Here is a 17,708-nt window from a genome sequence, read left to right on the forward strand (position 1 = left end):
TGAATCTACAGGCCTGATTGTGAACTTATTTATAAGCACTGGAGTAATTTTTTTTCCTAGAATGTCCCATAGAGAGAAGAATCTATTAGACATACTTAGTGAGGATGCAGAGGACCTCTAGGATGCCAAGAGTAAAAAGGCTTGCCTGGAGCAATAGCTTGGTAGTTAAGAGCACTGGCTCTTTTTCAGAGGACTCAGGTTCATTTCCCAGCACTCACATGACATCTCACAATCATCTATAACTCCAGTTCTAGAGAGTCAGCCCTTTCTTCTGACCTCCACAGGAACCAGGCATACATGTGGGACTTATACATACATGCAGACAAAAACCTCGTGCACATAAAATAAAATGCATCTAAAAAACAACCTTAGAAAGAGCGGGGAAGACTTGGATAAAGCTAAGTAGATGGCAAGTAAAATAATTAGGTCTCGGTAATGGATTTTCTAGAGAGAATATCTTATTTATTGTATGAATGCAACACCTGTCAATTAAAAATACCTGTGGCCTATATGGAAGGGTAGAGTAGAAGGTGGGATATCCAGGAGGCAGAAAGAATTCTGGGATAGAGCCAGGCACATGTGGGAGATTTGCCCAGGAAGATGTGTGAGCACAGGTAATCAGCCACGTGGCAGAATGTAGATTAGAATAAATGAGACAATTTAAGTTTTGATCTAGTCAGAAGAGCCTAGTAGCATGGCAAAGGTATCTATAAATATATTTTGAGTTGGGGACTTATTTCTGGGAGGATGGGGCTGGGAAAAGGACCAGACATAAGTTCTACAGACTTGCTGTCCAAAGAGAGGGAGGAAGGAAAGTGGAGGGGATATATGGCGGGGGTAAAGGAACTCAAGCTTTGGGCCTTGCCTGCCTTGGAAGATGAGTAGATCCTTGTGAGAGTTAAGGAATCCATGCTCAGTACCAGTATTATCAGCGCTTTTATCAACGCTGACTAGAGAGGTTTCAGTAGAAAGGGAGTAGAGTTCATTCCCCTTAACGCAGGACCCGAAGCCCTCACAAGCTGGCTTTGTTTGGTCCCATTGTAGCTTTCCCAGTACACAGACTCCACAAGGCAGTTTTCGCTTTGCCTTGGCTCAAGCTGTTCTTTCAATCTGGAACATTCTTCCCTCATTTCCTGCTCAGGAAAGCTCTCTTTATTCTTCAGTTTGCACTTTACTCGATCCTTAAAGAGCCTGTTCTCTCCCATGAACACGCACACTTCTGTGTTATAGGGATTCCATGTCAGGATGAGACCCAGCACTACCCAGAATTCATTGTCTTCATCATTACTCTCCCCTGATCTTCTCAGTCAAAGTTCCTGTCCTGGCCCTTTAGAATGTATAATACAGACTCACACATGTACATAGGTAAGAATTAATTGCTATCCAATATTCTCTCAGCATCTTTTGTGTCTTTTCCTTGGTGTTAGAATGCCGTTTTTCAGATACGCGCATCTTTTATTGGTTGGCAAGTCTTTAAGGCAGGAAATATATCTTCATGACCTCCATTTCTTCCTGGGTTGCCAGCACACAACTTTACACGTTTGTTGTTCATGAAATAACGAATGAAGAGTAGAGGAAGGAACAGGAGAGAAGTGGTGGTTAGGGTAGATTTGGCCTCACTTTGGAATATGGTCAACTGGGATGGAAACTTTGAATTCTATACATAGAATTCTCTAACACAAATCACGAATGTGCATATTTAGCCTCTTATGTACAGGCAGACAAGCCAAACTGTTAAGTCCTTCATCAGCAGGAAATTAGCATTCTGCTCATTGAAGACACACAGCCTCCTCGTGTAACAGACTCCTGCATATTTAGCCGTGCTACAGTATACCTATTGTCTGCTGCCCATAAAGAGATGGGGCCTTGACCGATAGCACAGCGGTGACCGACTGCTGTGCCAGTCTGTTTCATTGTAGGGAGGACAGAAAGGGGGTGGGGGTGTCTTGTGATTAATGAGATTTCTTTGACCCTTAATTATTCTTTTCATACGTTAGTCTCTTTCATCAACCTGCTTTTATTTTCAGCAGCACAGGGGACAAATGGAAAAAAAGAAACCCACTACCGTCTTCTCAGATGAGGCCTGGAAGAGCAGACTTGCTTACCTTCCTTCTGAATGCTCGCTCACAGACGCGCTAATTTATGTTTCTACCTAATGCTATGCATGTCCTCTGTGTACCCTTTGTATACATGCTCCAGGATACTGACCATCCCTCAGTCCATGTTTCTCCGATTCTCCTATGGTAAGAGGATTGCTAATTGTATCTCGAGTATTTGAAGTTTTAATCAGCTGTTTTCTGTGAACGTAGAGAGTGTCTGCTCAACCCAGATTTTTAGGGAATTATATGCTCAGAGAAAACAACTTGTGAGGATAATATTTTCATTCCAAACTGGGGTTTTACCTCCCGATTGCATTGTGTAACTCCCTTCAGAGTATGCTGGGACCTGTGAGAGCCACCACAAGCCTCTGCTTGAGTGTAAGACTAGACCTAGGCAACTGTGACCGTCTTCCTCTGAGCCATTGTCAGGCCTCTCTGAGGCCATCCAAGCAAGAAGCAGATTATATCCTTGACAAATCGTTTTTCTAAAGGAATTCTCTAGGACATTCTCATCTATGGAGCAAATGAAAAATAGACCCCAGAATAGGAATCCTAGATCAGTGGTAGCACTTGCCTACCTCTTGGGAGGCCATGAATTCCCCTCCCAAGACAGACAGACAGACAAACAAACCAAAAATCAAGCGAGTAAACAAACAAAATCCCAGATGAAAAGAGAGTCTAGAGCCCCCCCCCACGCCCACATGAACAGAGGGCTTTCCCATCCTTAGCATCACGACCCCACGCTGCCCTTGACTGACAGCTCCATCATGAGTGGGGTGAAAGAGGGAGGAACTTTAGGTTAACACAGCCAGTTGGGTGAGGAGCCAACATTTGTCTAGACCTAAAGTAACTGAAAGCACTTGGGACAAAAACAACGATTCCGTTGGCCATCTCTCATTCTCTGCTCTACAATCTCACCTATTGCAGGCTTTACTGTAGCAAGCAGAGGTAGCCAGGCATAGCTCGCCGTGCCTCACCTTGACTCAATAGCTGCTCTTAGAGGCCCACTCAGCCATCCCTTACTATAGGCAAGCCCATAAGCAAAAGGAGCGAGCACACTCTGTTGTTACCACAGACCCGTTTCCCTTCTATCCTTTGGGCTGGCAACTCTTACAAACCTTATGAGAGACGCCAGAAGGCTTATACTCCAGGTGTCTACAGGAACGATTGGCTACATGGACCCTTTGAGATTGGAAGCTTTCTCTAAGAGCTCTTTTAAAAAAAAAAATCAGAATCCAGAAAATATAGCTGTACAAAGCTAGATTACAGATGGGTAGTAGAGACAGATCAACAGTTGGGGAGCCTTAGAGAAAGGATAATAAACTTATCTAGATCAATAGATAATGGAGATGTAGGTAGATAAGTAGATCTAGAGAGAAGACAGCTATAGCAGGCTAATAAGTAAACAGGAGGATAACAGAGCGATCTGCTGGGCATGCATGAAGAGCATAAGCAGACATTCTGCTTTGAAGTGAGGTGTAAGGAGATGAATGGCTTCCTGGTCGTCTATAGCACGCATTGCAATAGTGATGGATCTTTAAGATTTGCAGTTGGGGGGTTGGGGATTTGGCTCAGTGGTAGAGCGCTTGCCTAGGAGGCGCAAGGTCCTGGGTTCGGTCCCCAGCCCCAGAAAAAAAAATGGGTCTCCTGTAACCCAGGCTGGCCTTAAATGTAAAAAAATGAAAAAGATTTGCAGTTGGAATAACATAGTTGAAGATGGAAGCCAGACGACGGCTGATTTTTTTTTCCTTTGGCTCTGAAAAAAACGCATCTTTCTGGGAGGGTTTGGAAAGAGCCTAAGAGACTTGACCCTAATATATGCATACATTCTGGTCTCACCTTCCCGTGAACACATGGGATGTGCCTGGGAACTAGTTTTCCTAATGTACCTGCGGTTCGTGGACTGAGAGTCTTGGGCAAGTGGGCAGGTCATAATATTTTCATCAAGCTGAAATTAAAATACCTTCAGGACGCCTGCTAGACATTCTTTTGTAGAAAGCATGAGAGCGCTCTTGGTAGGGAGTTCAGCTGTCCCACGAGTCACCAGAAGGAGCTAGAGCAGCAGGGTGGTGGGAAGTGAACGGGAACAGAGTTAGAGGGAAGAAGGTGGGAAGGGCGGGGTCTTGGTGTCCGCATATCTTGCTTCTAACTTCTTCAGCCAGATGAAGTAGGTACAGGTTGGTTGAGCTGTCTAAGCCATCCCCATGGTGACTCCAGCCGTCAAAGCATGATCCAAAGAGAACAATATCAGGCACCTCAATTGGGTAAGAAAATATTTTTAGCCCCCCTTTTTCATCCCTGAGTCCACAATAGCTTGAAAAAACAGAGGTGCTTTTTATTCCCTGGTTGTCTTGCAAGAATTCTGTCTTGCAATGGCCTTTTCTTGTTTTGAAAGAGTCAGAACTATGTGTTCTATGCAATCTTAGAGAACAACTATGGTTGGGGAGGAGTCTTAGAGAACAGTTAAGCAACTACTTCAACCTCTTCTGCATTGGGGGAGGAGTGTGTCATCAGAGGACCACCGAGGGCACTGGGTTCTGTTTTGGGATAAGGTCTCTCATTCATTGCCAATCTAGCTAGCGCCCTGAGCTTCTGGGCTATCCTGTATCCACCTTCTGTGGGAGCTCAGAGATCACAGACATGTATTACCACATCCACTTTATGTTCAGGGAATTGAAACCCAGCTTCTCACACTTGTCTGTCAAACACTTTAGCCAAGAACCATAGCCACAGCGTTCACCTCTTTTTCTAAGATGGTTGGTAAGTAATAATTGCATGAGTAATAAATGCATGTTTTTGGCCGAGCCAGGCTTCTGTCCCCTAGCTGTGTCTCCAGGTTGGAAGGCATGAATAACCAGACAGTTCCTGCTAACCAGGGTGGAAACCCATCTGACCTCAAGAGGTTCATTTTGAAATGTGAATTAAAGTAGAACCTCTACTCACATCCCATTGAAAACTGAGAACTAGTCCATCCGTAATCGTTTTAAACAAGGAATCCTAGGGAACAGGGCCATCGGCATTCCTCCTCCTGTACTTTCTGTCTACGTGAACATTGGATGTGTTGTTCAGTTTGCAAATCCAACTCTCTCAGGGTTAGGAATGGAAGACCTACCTCTTCAAAAAGAAGTAGCTGAGGTCTTGGTGGATAATGTGTGATCATTCGGGCTGTGAACAGGGGAAGCATGGGCTTCCTTAGGTGGCAGGTCACATGTCCCTAGACCCAGGCCATTTGCCTCCTTGGCTAATTGTGATGCTTCACAAAATGAAGTGCGTTTTTGAGGTCTCTTCCATTCTGAGGGAACTTAATGCAGTTGTGAACAAGTATCTGAAATGTTTGTAACGGTGTTTGAGGGGAGCCTGGGCCTCCGTGGGTACTGCTCCTTTACTTTGGGGTTTCACTCGCAGGTTCTGAGCAGTCCTTGGGAAAAGCACTGACAGTCTCTGCCTGCTGGAAGCGTCACTGGGTTCCTCAGTAGCCACCCTCTTCTGTGCACCTCCTCTTGGACGTCCCGTCCTTCCTCCCCATGGACTGAGAGCACTGAGGAGCCCGACAAAGTGTTCCTTTCCCTTCAAACTGGTCACACTATCCACCTACGCTCAGAACTGTGGTAGAAACCCCATCAAGCCGAAGCATCCTCACACGACCGTGCCCCAACCCGTGCCCCAGTAACCAGGGCCTCTGATTAAGGGTCAGGCATACTTTGGTGGTGGGCATGAAGCAAGCCACCAGACACAGATATGTCACAGAACTCATGGCCATGCGGTCAGGGTCACTTATTTTACAACATACTCAGAAGAGTGGCCGGCTTGGAGGTGGCCAGTCAGTGAAGGACACTATTCTCAGACCATTCCTTAAATTCACTGGAAGCCCATTTCCTTGGAAACGATTTCCAAACTGATGTTTTCTCTACATTGCAGGGTGTTCTCAATCACAGGGAAGATATACGGCAACTATTGTGTATAGGGAAAACAGAGCAAAACAAAACAACAACAACAAAAAAAAGGTGCAAGAAATGGGAAGGCACTTGTGCTGGGGATGCTAAGGATGGGGTGTGTTTACTCTAATATTTTCCAGAAAGGCTTAGCCCCCCCTTAACAAACCTGATACATGGGTCACTAAAAGGATGTCTGCACCCGTAAATAGTCATTGAGTAATAGTGAAGACGGAAATAGTGATTGGTTAATGATTTGTTTACACAATGGCTTCTTCTCTGGAATTACAATGAAAGACTATATCGGATCACTTTAAATGTTAGACTGAAAGTGGCTCCAATTTTTTTGAAATAAGAAAAGGACATTATATTTATAAGCATGCAAATTGTGAGTGAGCCAGACCAATTCTCATCTGCTGTTTTATATGTTTTTATCAATTGCCCTGGATTCCCAGGAAGGTCTGTCTCAGAGATGGAACTTCAAGATGAATTTAAAACATATTTTTAGTAGTATGGTTTTCACTTCCCACTCTGGGTCTCAGGTAATTTCTCGGGTACCTTCCCTTGATTGACAAACCGTGACTCCTTGCACTTGTACAGACTATATTTAGCTTGCAGAGTATACTATACTATTCCCCCTCATTAAAACCTCTTACTTGCTGAACTTCATTATGACAAATGAATTCATCTGTATTTCCACTCCCTTTGGCTATGAGGTCAATACAATGATGTCAGGCAGGAGAGGGTAAGGATGCAAAACACGGAAACATTCCTAAATAAACTCAGAAGGCAGCAGCCAGCTGCCAGGGTCCTGCAAGGTGCCTTATGCTTTTGGCTTTAATAGACATTAGCGACTTGCATGGTAGCCGTGGTAATAGCCTCGGCTGTTCAAGACTCCCACCCTGCAATGGTTATTGCTGGCACAGGACCCTTTACCGAACCTGGGACACAGTGGAAAGACAACAACAGAACAAAGGAAGATGAATGAAACGCTGAGCCTTCCCTAGGCAAGGATGGCAACCAAGAAAGAAAAAGAAGCCAGAGTATAGCCAACCTTTTGTCTTTTAATTAGAGTATATTATACTTCCAAACTCGATACACTAGAAATTGGCAATGCAACGTAAGATGCAGAGGAAAATACCAGTTACTGTCAAAATGACCCTGTACAGCCTTGTAATGCAAAAGCTTCTTACAATACAAATTTTCAGTAATGTACACAAACCTTGACGGTATGCTCATCTGAACTAATATGAGGAGTTAAAAAGAAAGAAAAGAAAGGATAGGATAGGAAAGTGCGCAGACCCCTACCTGCATCACTAAATGGAAAAGCCAAGCCAGCTCTCCTGGGGGAACGCATGGTGAGAACCCAAAGCTGCCAGGCGACTCTCGAAGGTGTCAGTGTTCTCGGGAAGGAGATCTACAGAACACATCCTTCCCTGGGCATCAACCGCAAACCAGATTTGGGGGCACATTTTATCTAGGTGGACTCTGAGAAAATGCTGTAGATTTTCTTCTTTATTAATAACAACAACAATAATATAAAAAGTCAAACAAACTGCAAACACACGTTTTCTCACTCAGAAAACCTTTTATAATTTACCAGAAAGATTGATGACTCTTTCCAAAGTGCTAAAAAAGTTGCCCAATTACATTAAGCATCACTAAGTCATTCAGATACAGGTTCAGTGGCAAGCGGTGCAATGCGTGGCATCTGAGTAGTAAACGTCTCCATCCGCCTCCCTCACTCGCTCATGTTCCCACCCGAAGACCTCTTATTGCACAAGTGGCATGCTGTAAAACCCAGGGTCCTCGTGACCAGGCACCCACTCAGGTTCCTAACCTGCTAGTGCATCTGAGGGTCACCTTTCTGCCAACCTCTGGGGTGGGGTGGGGAGACCACTGGGATCCCTTGTCTCTTATCACTGAACCTGCAGTTTTGAAAACACATTATTAGCCAAGTGGCACATTCTCCATTAAATGGGGATAAAGACATGAATTTAAAACAAAAACCAAAAGCAAATAAAACACAACAAACCCACCCATAAACCCAGTGACCTTGGGGCATATTGTCCAGAAGTGTCTATAGTGTCTTTTACTGAGATATTACGGGCTGAGTTGAACAGCGTGTTAAACAAGGCGGAGAGCAAAGTCTCTGCTGGAGAAGGACTGAGGCTCTGGGGCCTTTTTGGCCTAGCTGGTTGGTCTCCCTGCTTTGTGACATCTCTGTAGTGTAAACGGATTTGCCAGGGCTCTAACCAGGCTCCTCACCCTTGGCTGGATGACAGGTGGGGAGAGAAGCAGAGACCAGCTAGGCATGGGAGAGAGGAGCTGAGAGGGGAAGGGGAGCTGATGGTGTGGACTGTGCAGTCTCTGGCTTCCTGTCTGACTGCATTCACTTCAGGGAAGCGATCCTGACAAAAGGAAGAACATGGGGATGCTTTTATATCCGCCTGGTTAAAGTAACGAAAAGAAAGGTGGGTATTAGGGAGGAGAATGCAGTGTGGGAGAACAGCATCCCCCCTGACACCAGTTCTTCCGTTGATAAATAATAAGGAAACTTTCATATCGCACACTTCCCATTTTTATACAAAACACATTCCTTCCCCCTCTTTCAGCCTGTTGCATACTGGAAATTCTGCTGTTTTACAAATTCAAGCAGTGAACATATTCATTCGAAGATTTCTTTTCCTTTTTAAACCATCCATTCCTTTTTAAGATGAGCTAAGGGCTACTCGACTGAATCGCACCTTTTCTTTGCGCAATAAAGTGCTGCACAGAAACTGCCATTTTAATGACCATAAAATAAGCTTTAAATAAGTATAAAGTCAGCCTCCTAGCAGGTTCCATCTGCTAGGCGTTAACAAAATGGAATACAGGGTTACTAATACACGGAGGGCACACTCTAGCCAGAGGCTCTGCACACAGTGGGGCACCCTGGGGCATCAGCTGAGGCACAGGACCAAACAGCACCTTTTGTTCTGTCCTTCCTTGTACGACAAAGAGGTCACAGCTAAAATGTCAAACATACAGTCTACTCTTTCCATAAAAAGGTACATTTCCTTCTTTCTCTTTTACCTATTCCTTTTCCCCCAATGAGAAACAAAACTAGTGCAAGGCCAGCGCACTGTGCAAAGCTGCCGTTTCTTTTTAGTCTGAGCATTTACACCCAGAATCGATCCAAACCCCTTTAATCTCCTTGGCTGCATTTATCAACCATAAACATTTCCACGCATACAATTTTTTCCTACAAACGATAACTGAATAAACATATCACGCACACACATATGTTCTGCCCTTTAAAAAGGATGCACTCGTGTGTGTGTGTGTGTGTGTGTGTGTGTGTCTTCACGCGCGTGCTCCACCTGTGCACACACACAACACCCAGGTTTTGTGATGTCAGCTTCGAGGGAGCTTTGAGGCATTTCTTAAGAGATCTGTCGCCTGACTCTATCCATCTTCCTAAGTGGAGATCTGAACGCCAGGCTTTGCGCACTCTACTGGAATATTCTGGCACCATGTATCTCCTCCTCCACTGAGCACCAGCCCCTACCATTCTGTAGTCATCATATAGAGAAGGAAAGGCAGAGGTGGGGAGAAAGTAGTGCGTGAACAATCCAGATGGGCAGTCAGGACTGTTCATCACTGTCAAAGAGGCCAGTATAAAAAGAATGTGCAATAGAAATGTCATGGCGTATCACACCCACACCCCCCACACCCACAGACACACGCATGCACCCACACTCACAGATACACACACCTGCACACACACACACACACACACACACACACACACACACACCAAATGCATACGGACTTTTTCTTTCCCAGTCCACAAATGCCCACAAGACCCCACTCACCCAACAGAAAACCCAATGTACCAGTAGAGAAGCTTCCAAGTGCTCACTGCTATTAAGGACACTCTCTTTAGGGTTTAACATGACAAAATTCCTTTCAGAGAGAAGCACGGAGGAGGGCTGAGGTGGGAGTGATGGCTGGGGAGGCATGCCTCTGAAGGTAGACATAGGCAGCAGATCACCTCTCTGAAGACTGGATAAGCAGCTTTTAGGTCAATGCAATAGGTTTACATACAGAGCCAATTTTCTATTCCTTACTAAAGATATACAGTACACATGGTCCAGACCCCTGGGGCCTGAAGGCTTTGCAGCACATACACCTGCTGGGGTTGTGTTTTAAGTTTTGTGGGTTTTTGTCTTTTCCTGTCTCTGTCTCTTGGTTTTTGGTACAGAACGCGGCTGTCCTCAGACAGTCTCAGCTCTTTCTCTTAGTCCAAGATAGGCAAGGAAGGAGTGTTTGGGCGAGGGGATGCTGGGAGGCGCAGTCTGAGGTCGGGGAGGGTGGAATGTGAGATCCAGGTGGTTTCTGGGATACAACATTGTTAAGGGAATGAGATGGGCAACATCTGAGTTCCGGTATTTGTCAAGATGCAGCGGGGAGCCACTGAAGGCCAAGGCCTTGAGTGCCAGGTTGGGCTCTGAGCTGCTGCCGTGGGCTGCTGACAAGGCCACGGTCTGTAGAGCCTGAGAGGCAGACATGACTGACAGCGGGGACAAGAGACTCCGGCCACCCCCCACAACCAGGAGTGGGGCTCCAGGGCCAGCTGGCTCTCTGGAGGCTGGGCTCAGGCCTTTCCTGTCCTCCTCAGGGCCTTCTCCACTCTGGTGCTTCTTCACATGGCGGCTGAAGACGAAAGGGTGTGTGGTCTTGAACAGGCACTCTCCGCAGCTGAAGGTCTGGCGGGGGGCGTGCTTCAGCTTCTTGTGCAGGTTGAGATTGTCCTTGCGCTTGCAGCTATAGCTGCACTGGTCACAGTGGAAGGGCCGCTCCCCGGTATGCACGCGCACGTGCTCGATGAGCTTGTTGGCCGTCTTAGACAGGTAGCCGCACTGGTCACACTTGTAGTGGTTGCCCAGGCGATGCTCGCGGGTGTGCGTCTCCAGCTCCAGCTGGTTGGCCTTCACTGTCTGGCAGATCCGGCACTTGTACTCCATCTTGTAGTGGGTCTTGAGGTGGCACTCCATGGCAGCAGGGCGGTTGGTGGAATAAATGCAGAATGGGCACCTGCCAGGGGAAGCAACGGAGGGGAAGTTTAGCAAGGAGGGTCCACTGGGAACCCTGTGTCTCCCCTCCTCGCCAGCCTGCCCTGGGTCAGCCCTGCCACCTCTCAGATGGCCCTGCTTGGTTTCACTCTGGACAGTGCAGTCCAGGTTAACAGGGAGCTCTGGGCGGTCCCCTTAGCTGGTTTGGGGGCTCCAGGCTGCGACAGCCGAGGCCAGTCCTCTCAGAGGAACAGAGAGGATGTGGGGAGCAGGTAAAGCTGGTACTCCCGTCCTGCCCCCACCCAGCCCCTGGGGCCCTCTCCACCCCCTCCCCACTGGACATGGCAGAAGTCTGGGCTTCCTGACCTCCCCTCTAGATGGGAGCAACACAAAGAAGTGACTTTTCATGCACCACACCAAGCACACGCAGAGAGGCTGAGAGGTTTTAAAGAACAGCTTATAGGGAGAACTACCTCCAGCAAACAGACAGTCACAGGAGTCAGAGTCGTGCTTATCAAAGGGGTGTTAGGATGAAAAGACCTGTGCGTGTCCCTCTGTGTGCCAACAGTGTGCGTGAGTGCGTGTGTATATGTGTGTGCGCGTGCGCGCCAACCTCATGTGGACTCTCAGAATGTTATCTCCTTAAGTACCGGTTCTTCTTCATCAGGAGTGGGAGGTGAGGACCATGGGGGGGAGGGCCTGGGAGAAGGACGCCCATACAATGGCCCCTCTGCTCATGAGGAATGAGGAGGAAAGGGCCTGTCCTCCGGAGCCTGAAGACGTTCTTAGGACATAGTCATGTCATAGAAATACCAGTGATCCAAGTGGAACACGAATTCTCCAAGGGTAGGGCTTTCTGACATTGAGATTTCTTCTGCATTCTCTACTGTGCTCAAAAGAGCACTCTGGAAATACCGAGTCATGATCTGATCATCTTTACGGGTAACTGAGGTGGATTCAAAATGGTAGGCTGGCTCCCAGCTCTGGCGCCTGACTGGGCTCTGGGTGTTTCCTCTAGCACAAGGTCTGGGTATCTCTGGCTTGGGCTCTCCATTCTTTCCATCATGGATCACATACGCTGCCCCCAGCCCTGCCGCTGTCTGAGAGGCTGTGGAGAGTGGGGTGGGAGTGTTTACAGAAGCTGCCTGGCTTCACTTTTGGAAGCTGCAGGTTTGAGTTCGTGGCTGATAGGATAACTGTAGCATGTGTGCTCTTTCCAAAAAGAATGCAGATGCCTGAGTGGCTGCCTTAGCTCGGACTCAGCTCCTGCAAGGCAGGGCTGGCTCAGAAGGGGACTGTCCTCAGAGGGTGGAGAGATGTTCAGCAGAGCCCAACACAGTCAGGGGCGCCGTGCACTGGCTCCTCAGCACCAAGCTCGCCGTTAGCCTTGAACCTCAGCTCACAAGAGTGCACAGAGATAAAAGCCCATACCCAGGTCAAGTGCACACACAACCCCTACGCCAAGCTGGGCCTTACCTAGAGGAGTCTGACACTCACCACTGTCCTGAGCTACGGCAAAAGAAAAATAATAGTATAATCTTATTTGATCTGCATTATGAACAGGATATAGAGTACAAGCAGTCCCATCACAGAAAAGCACTTAGACATCGGCGGTCGGTCTGCCTCCCGCTAAGGGTGTTTCTGTGACCCTCAGCTCAATCTGTTACTGCACGGCTCGTCAAAGCACTGGGGCTTTTCTATGCTCCCGTTTTTATCTCAAAGACACTTTCTCAGGAAAACTGATTCTCTGATATTGCAAAAGAAACAAACGAAACTCACTGTATAGCCACAAGGCATTATCAGTAATTTTTTTTCAAAGTGTTCTTCTACTTGGTCATCCTAGGACAAACTTCACACAGGGGACATATGGTTAGCACCGCCAGGCGGTGTCTGACCCAGGGACAGCACTGAGGTTATCCTGTGGTCTCCCCGGTGCATCAGAGGCTCAGGCCTGCTTAGGGTTCCAAAGGGTGAGTGGCAAGGCCGCACGTGGCGTGGCTGTGACTGACCTACCACAAGGCAATGACACTGCTCCATCCACAGGGGGCGGGGCTCTTCTTTTTATAAAGAATACACACTTTTCCATAAGGAGGTGGAGGGACTTAAAATCAAAGTCCCTGATAAGCTTCTGCTAGGCATTTCCTATCTATTGGGTGAATGAATTATAAAGTCACCCTCTTGCCTGTGACCCACCCGCCAAGGGTACACCCAAGGGTAGATCCACATGAGATGGGATCAGCAGTCCTGCCATCCCCCAACTCTTCCCGTCTATTGTTTTTTTTTTTTCCCCCAGAGGATGCCCTGACCAGCCAACCCCGACTCCACCCCCAATATTTCTGTTCCAGATCCCTCTGGGCTCTCCGACTCTTACCCATTCAGGAGGCATTGTGAGTTTCAAGGGTAAAAATGTTTTAAAATGAAAGACCCATCCCCCACTTATATTAATAAAATAAAAAGGTGTCCCTTGATTCTTTTAACTACATGGCGATTTTAGATAAAATACCTTGACGATTGTATCTTTCTGTACCCAACTGTTTTATGCTTCTGCTTCTTTTACTAGATCCAAAATGTCTTGTGACAGGGATTCTGCCTCCAGAATCACCGTAAGATTAAATTCTGGTAGTTCTGGGACATACATTTATAAGGTGGAAATGCTATTTTATTCTTCACGAGTCCTTCAGCACCTATGTCAGGCTAGTGGCACAGTTTGCTTCGTAATAACTGATGGGTCTCACTTGAGGCCAGGGACCTTGTTGCAAATACTGCTAGAGGATGACGCTCCCTGTCTAGCTCTTTTGGGAAGGCGTCAGCATGTCTGCAGGAGACGAGAAACACGTGATGTTGCATGAACACCCTGGCCTCTTGTCTGATCAAACCACCAAGGTCCTACTTGGGGGCTGGGTGCCTCTAGTACTTAAGAGCTAAATATATGTCAGGCCATCTAAAAAATAAATGCAGTGACTTGCAGTGACAACTGTGAAATGCTACACACATGGGGATGCTAGTCTGGCTTCCATTACATTCAGATCCACTGCAGTAGAAGCCTGCTTTCTGCTGGCCAGACACTCTGTGCTCTTGCTTGCTGGGAGCCTGGAGCACTTGTGGAGTGGCTTTCCCTGCTAATAATGTCTGTTGACTCCCTTGAGGACAGCTAGGGTCCCAGCCAGCCAGAGGCAGCAGATCTTTCTGACTAACTGCCCTCATACTAAGCTCCCGCATTCCCCAAAACCTTCATGGGGGTCGGGGAGGGAGGGGAAGGGGTGCTTAATAACAACTCAATGAGTAACAACTCAGTGAATAACAACTCAGTAAGAGACGCTGTACTTGCTTTCCTTACTTGAGCCCACCGGTGGGGACAGTGTGGCATTTCTTATGCTCCAGCAGCTGTTCGGGGGTCTTCATGAACTTGTGGCACACATCACACTCAAACATCCGGGTGATGAGGTGGATTTGCAGATGGCGCTCAAACATATTCTTCGTCTTGCAGACAAAGTTGCAAAAAACACATTCGAACCCTGAAAGGACCGAAGCTGGGTGTAGGAGTGTGTGGGGAAGGACAGCAGGCAGCAGGTGGGGGCTGAGCTCCCCTTCCTTCCGACCCTGCACCTCTGCTGTCTAGGCACCATCCCTAATCGTCCACTAAACAGCTGAGCATTCAGCTTCAGAGTCCACGCCCCGCCCACTTCCCAGCCCAAATTGGATCAAGCCACGACCAAGGGCTTCTTTTCAGTAGTGAGCACCGTACTGCAGTTTGTTTTCCTCACCAAGGTTTATTCTCCAGACTAATTCACCTGGAGTGGTCAAGGTGAGCAGGCCACACCCAGCCCTCTCACCTTTCTCTGGCTTTTCTTCGTTGTTCAGTGAGGGCTGGCTCCCGGGTACCACAGAGATGACCAGCAAGTTGTTCCCACCCTTGTTTTTCTGGGAGCTGTCTGAGTCATCTTTGCCATTGGCTGAATCACTCAGAGTTGACAGTGAGGATGAGGAGGGGCTGTTTGATTCACTGGGGGTCTTCCTATCATCCCCTGGAAAACAAAAACACGCCAGGTCTGTTATCTGGGGAGAGCCCCTAGAATGATGGCAGGTGAGGAAGGCTGCCAGCAGCACCTGGAGCTTTAGCACTTCCTGCACACACACACCCCAAACATGCTGGGAAGCTGACTCTAGTGTAGCCCTGGGGAGGGCATGTGTGGCATGTTGAGCTCAGATCTCTGTGAACCTTTATTAAGGTCTTGGGCAGATCACACTCGTCCCTGAGCCCCATCCAGGGTCTGTGCAATGCTTTAGATGCGCGTCTCATAGTTGTTCTCCCAGACGTCTTAGGTCTGAGGCTGTAGGTCAGGATCCGAGGGACTTAGCATGTGTGGGGGTCTGGGTTCAGTCCACGGTGTGTGTACAACAAACACACCTCACAGGCACTATTGTCATTCCTACTCCACAGAGGGGCAAACTTGGCCCAGATGGTGTAACCTTTGAACCAAGTCTCAGTTGAGTCTGCTCATAAGCAGACACTGGACTCTCCTTCAGAGCCAGGCATAAAGAAGTTAACAAGTCATTCAACCTAGTGTCATGAGACTTTAGCATCTACGAAAGCCCCGGGTATCAGGGATTAGATCTAATATTGACACTGTGACAGCTACCGAACCAGAATGTATCAAAACAACAGTTTTACAACACTGGACATGAGGCAATGAAGACACTGGTCTCTGAGAGACAGGACAAAGGAGGGCCCCCCCAATGGTGTAGCTCTATGCTAAGATATGTCTTAGGAAGCAGGACAGGAAAAGGGACATAAGAAGAGCCTGATGTACTCTCCTCAGGAAGAGAAGCAGCCAAGGGTCTGCGGAGGTCACAATGGACAGACACTGCAGAACACAGGGCCAATGAAGGACAGGTACACAGAGAACAATACCCAGTCCTGCAGAGGTCAGGAGGACATGGGTCAGAGCAGGGTGTGAGCAGCTACTCACGCCCGGAGGGGGAAAGGCTACCTGAGAACACTGAGGCCAGTCCCACAGGGCTGGCACTGCAGAGGTCTGGTGTCAGTGCTGTTCCCAACAGCAAGGTCAGAACAACATACCATCCATAGGCATTAGGTAGGACACTGAGAAAGGACTTTGAAAAGGGAGCAATAGATAAATACCTAGCAATCCACAACTGCCTACCAAATCATAGGAGATGCCGAAATGTCAAGGCTTCCAAGTCCTATGTCCTAAATAAAGGTCACCAATACTAACAGGAAGAAAAGATACATAATTGAACAGCCAGCATAGTAACAACACAAAGATTATCAGATATGCAAAGAAACAAGAAAAACCAGCTCAAAGCAGGGCGGAGAATCAACCAATCAAAGCCAACCCAGAACAGGCAGAGTTTTATAGTTAGTAGTAGAGAACGTTGCAATTATAATTCAGATGTCCAAAAAGTTAGGCAAACACATGGAAGATATGGAGAGGGATCTAAATTACAAGTCTACAGATGGAAACACACAATGAGGCCCTCACGAGAGGGTTACAAAGCAGAAAGTTCTGGATGGTTTCATGTCAATTGACACAAGGTAAAGTCATCTGAGAGGAGGGAACTTCAACTAAGAAAATGTGTCTATGAAGTCGGGCTGCAGGCAAGCCTGAAGGGCATTTTCATAATTCGTGATTGATGGGGGAGGGTCCAGGCCATTATGGGTGGGGCCGTCCCTGGGCTGGTGGTTCCTGGGTGCTATAAGAAAGCAGGTTGAGCAAGCCACCAGGAACAAGCACCCTGCTTACTGCCTCAGCTCCTGCCTCCAGGTTCCTGCCCTGCTTGAGTTCCTGTCGTGACTTCCTTCTATGATGAACAGTGATGTGGAAGTGTAAGCCAAATAAATTCCTTCTTCCCCAACATGCTTTATGGTCATGGTATTTTTTGTTGCAGCAACAGAAACCATAACTAAGATCATGAATAAACCTCAAGTAAAAGCTACAGGAAAGGTCTGGAATAGAGCAGAACAGAGAACCGTCAAAGAGCCTCTGTGAGCTGAGAGCTGCTCCGGTGAGGTGCTCTAGGCAGCTTTATTTTTTTTTTAATTTTTTTATCTTTATTAACTTGAGTATTTCTTATTTACATTTTGATTGTTATTCCCTTTCCCAGTTTCCGGGCCAACATCCCCCTTCCACTTCCCCTCCCCTTCTCTACGGGTGTTCCCCTCCCCATCCTCCCCCCATTACCACCCTCCCCCAACAATCACGTTCACTGCAGGTTCAGTCTTGGCAGGACCAAGGGCTTCCCCTTCCACTGGTGCCCTTACTAGGCTATTCATTGCTACCTATGAGGTCAGAGTCCAGGGACAGTCCATGTATAGTCTTTAGGTAGTGGCTTAGTCCCTGGAAGCTCTGGTTGGTTGGAATTGTTGTTCATATGAGGTCTCGAGCCCCTTCAAGCTCTTCCAGTTCTTTCTCTGATTCCTTCAACGGGGGTCCCGTTCTCAGTTCAGTGGTTTGCTGCTGGCATTCGCCTCTGTATTTGCTGTATTCTGGCTGTGTCTCTCGGGAGAGATCTACATCCGGTTCCTGTGGCCTGCGCTTCTTTGCTTCATCCATCTTATCTAGTTTGAGGGCTGTATATGTATGGGCCACATGTAGGGC

General features: G+C 47.5%; 1 protein-coding gene across 13 annotated transcripts in view; it reads right to left on the bottom strand.

The window, feature by feature from the left end:
- Positions 1 to 7,075: 7,075 nt before the first annotated feature.
- Zfp827 (zinc finger protein 827) overlaps positions 7,076 to 17,708 on the bottom strand; it is a 166,891-nt gene continuing 156,258 nt past the window's right edge. For 6 of the 13 annotated variants that reach the window (XM_063277880.1, XM_039098166.2, XM_063277882.1 and 3 more), the window contains 3 exons: positions 14,922 to 15,113; positions 14,426 to 14,603; positions 7,076 to 11,110 (listed from right to left, as the gene is read on the bottom strand). In XM_063277880.1, the coding sequence (XP_063133950.1) occupies positions 10,291 to 11,110; positions 14,426 to 14,603; positions 14,922 to 15,113 (1,190 nt within the window). In that variant the 3' untranslated portion in view covers positions 7,076 to 10,290. Of the gene's footprint in view, positions 11,111 to 12,564; positions 12,598 to 14,416; positions 14,604 to 14,921; positions 15,114 to 17,708 lie in introns of all 13 variants that reach the window. The other 7 variants (XM_039098170.2, XM_039098171.2, XM_063277886.1 and 4 more) reach the window with 5 other exon arrangements.

This window comes from Rattus norvegicus, chromosome 19, assembly GCF_036323735.1.
Source record: "Rattus norvegicus strain BN/NHsdMcwi chromosome 19, GRCr8, whole genome shotgun sequence".
Classification (NCBI taxonomy): Eukaryota; Metazoa; Chordata; class Mammalia; order Rodentia; family Muridae; genus Rattus; species Rattus norvegicus.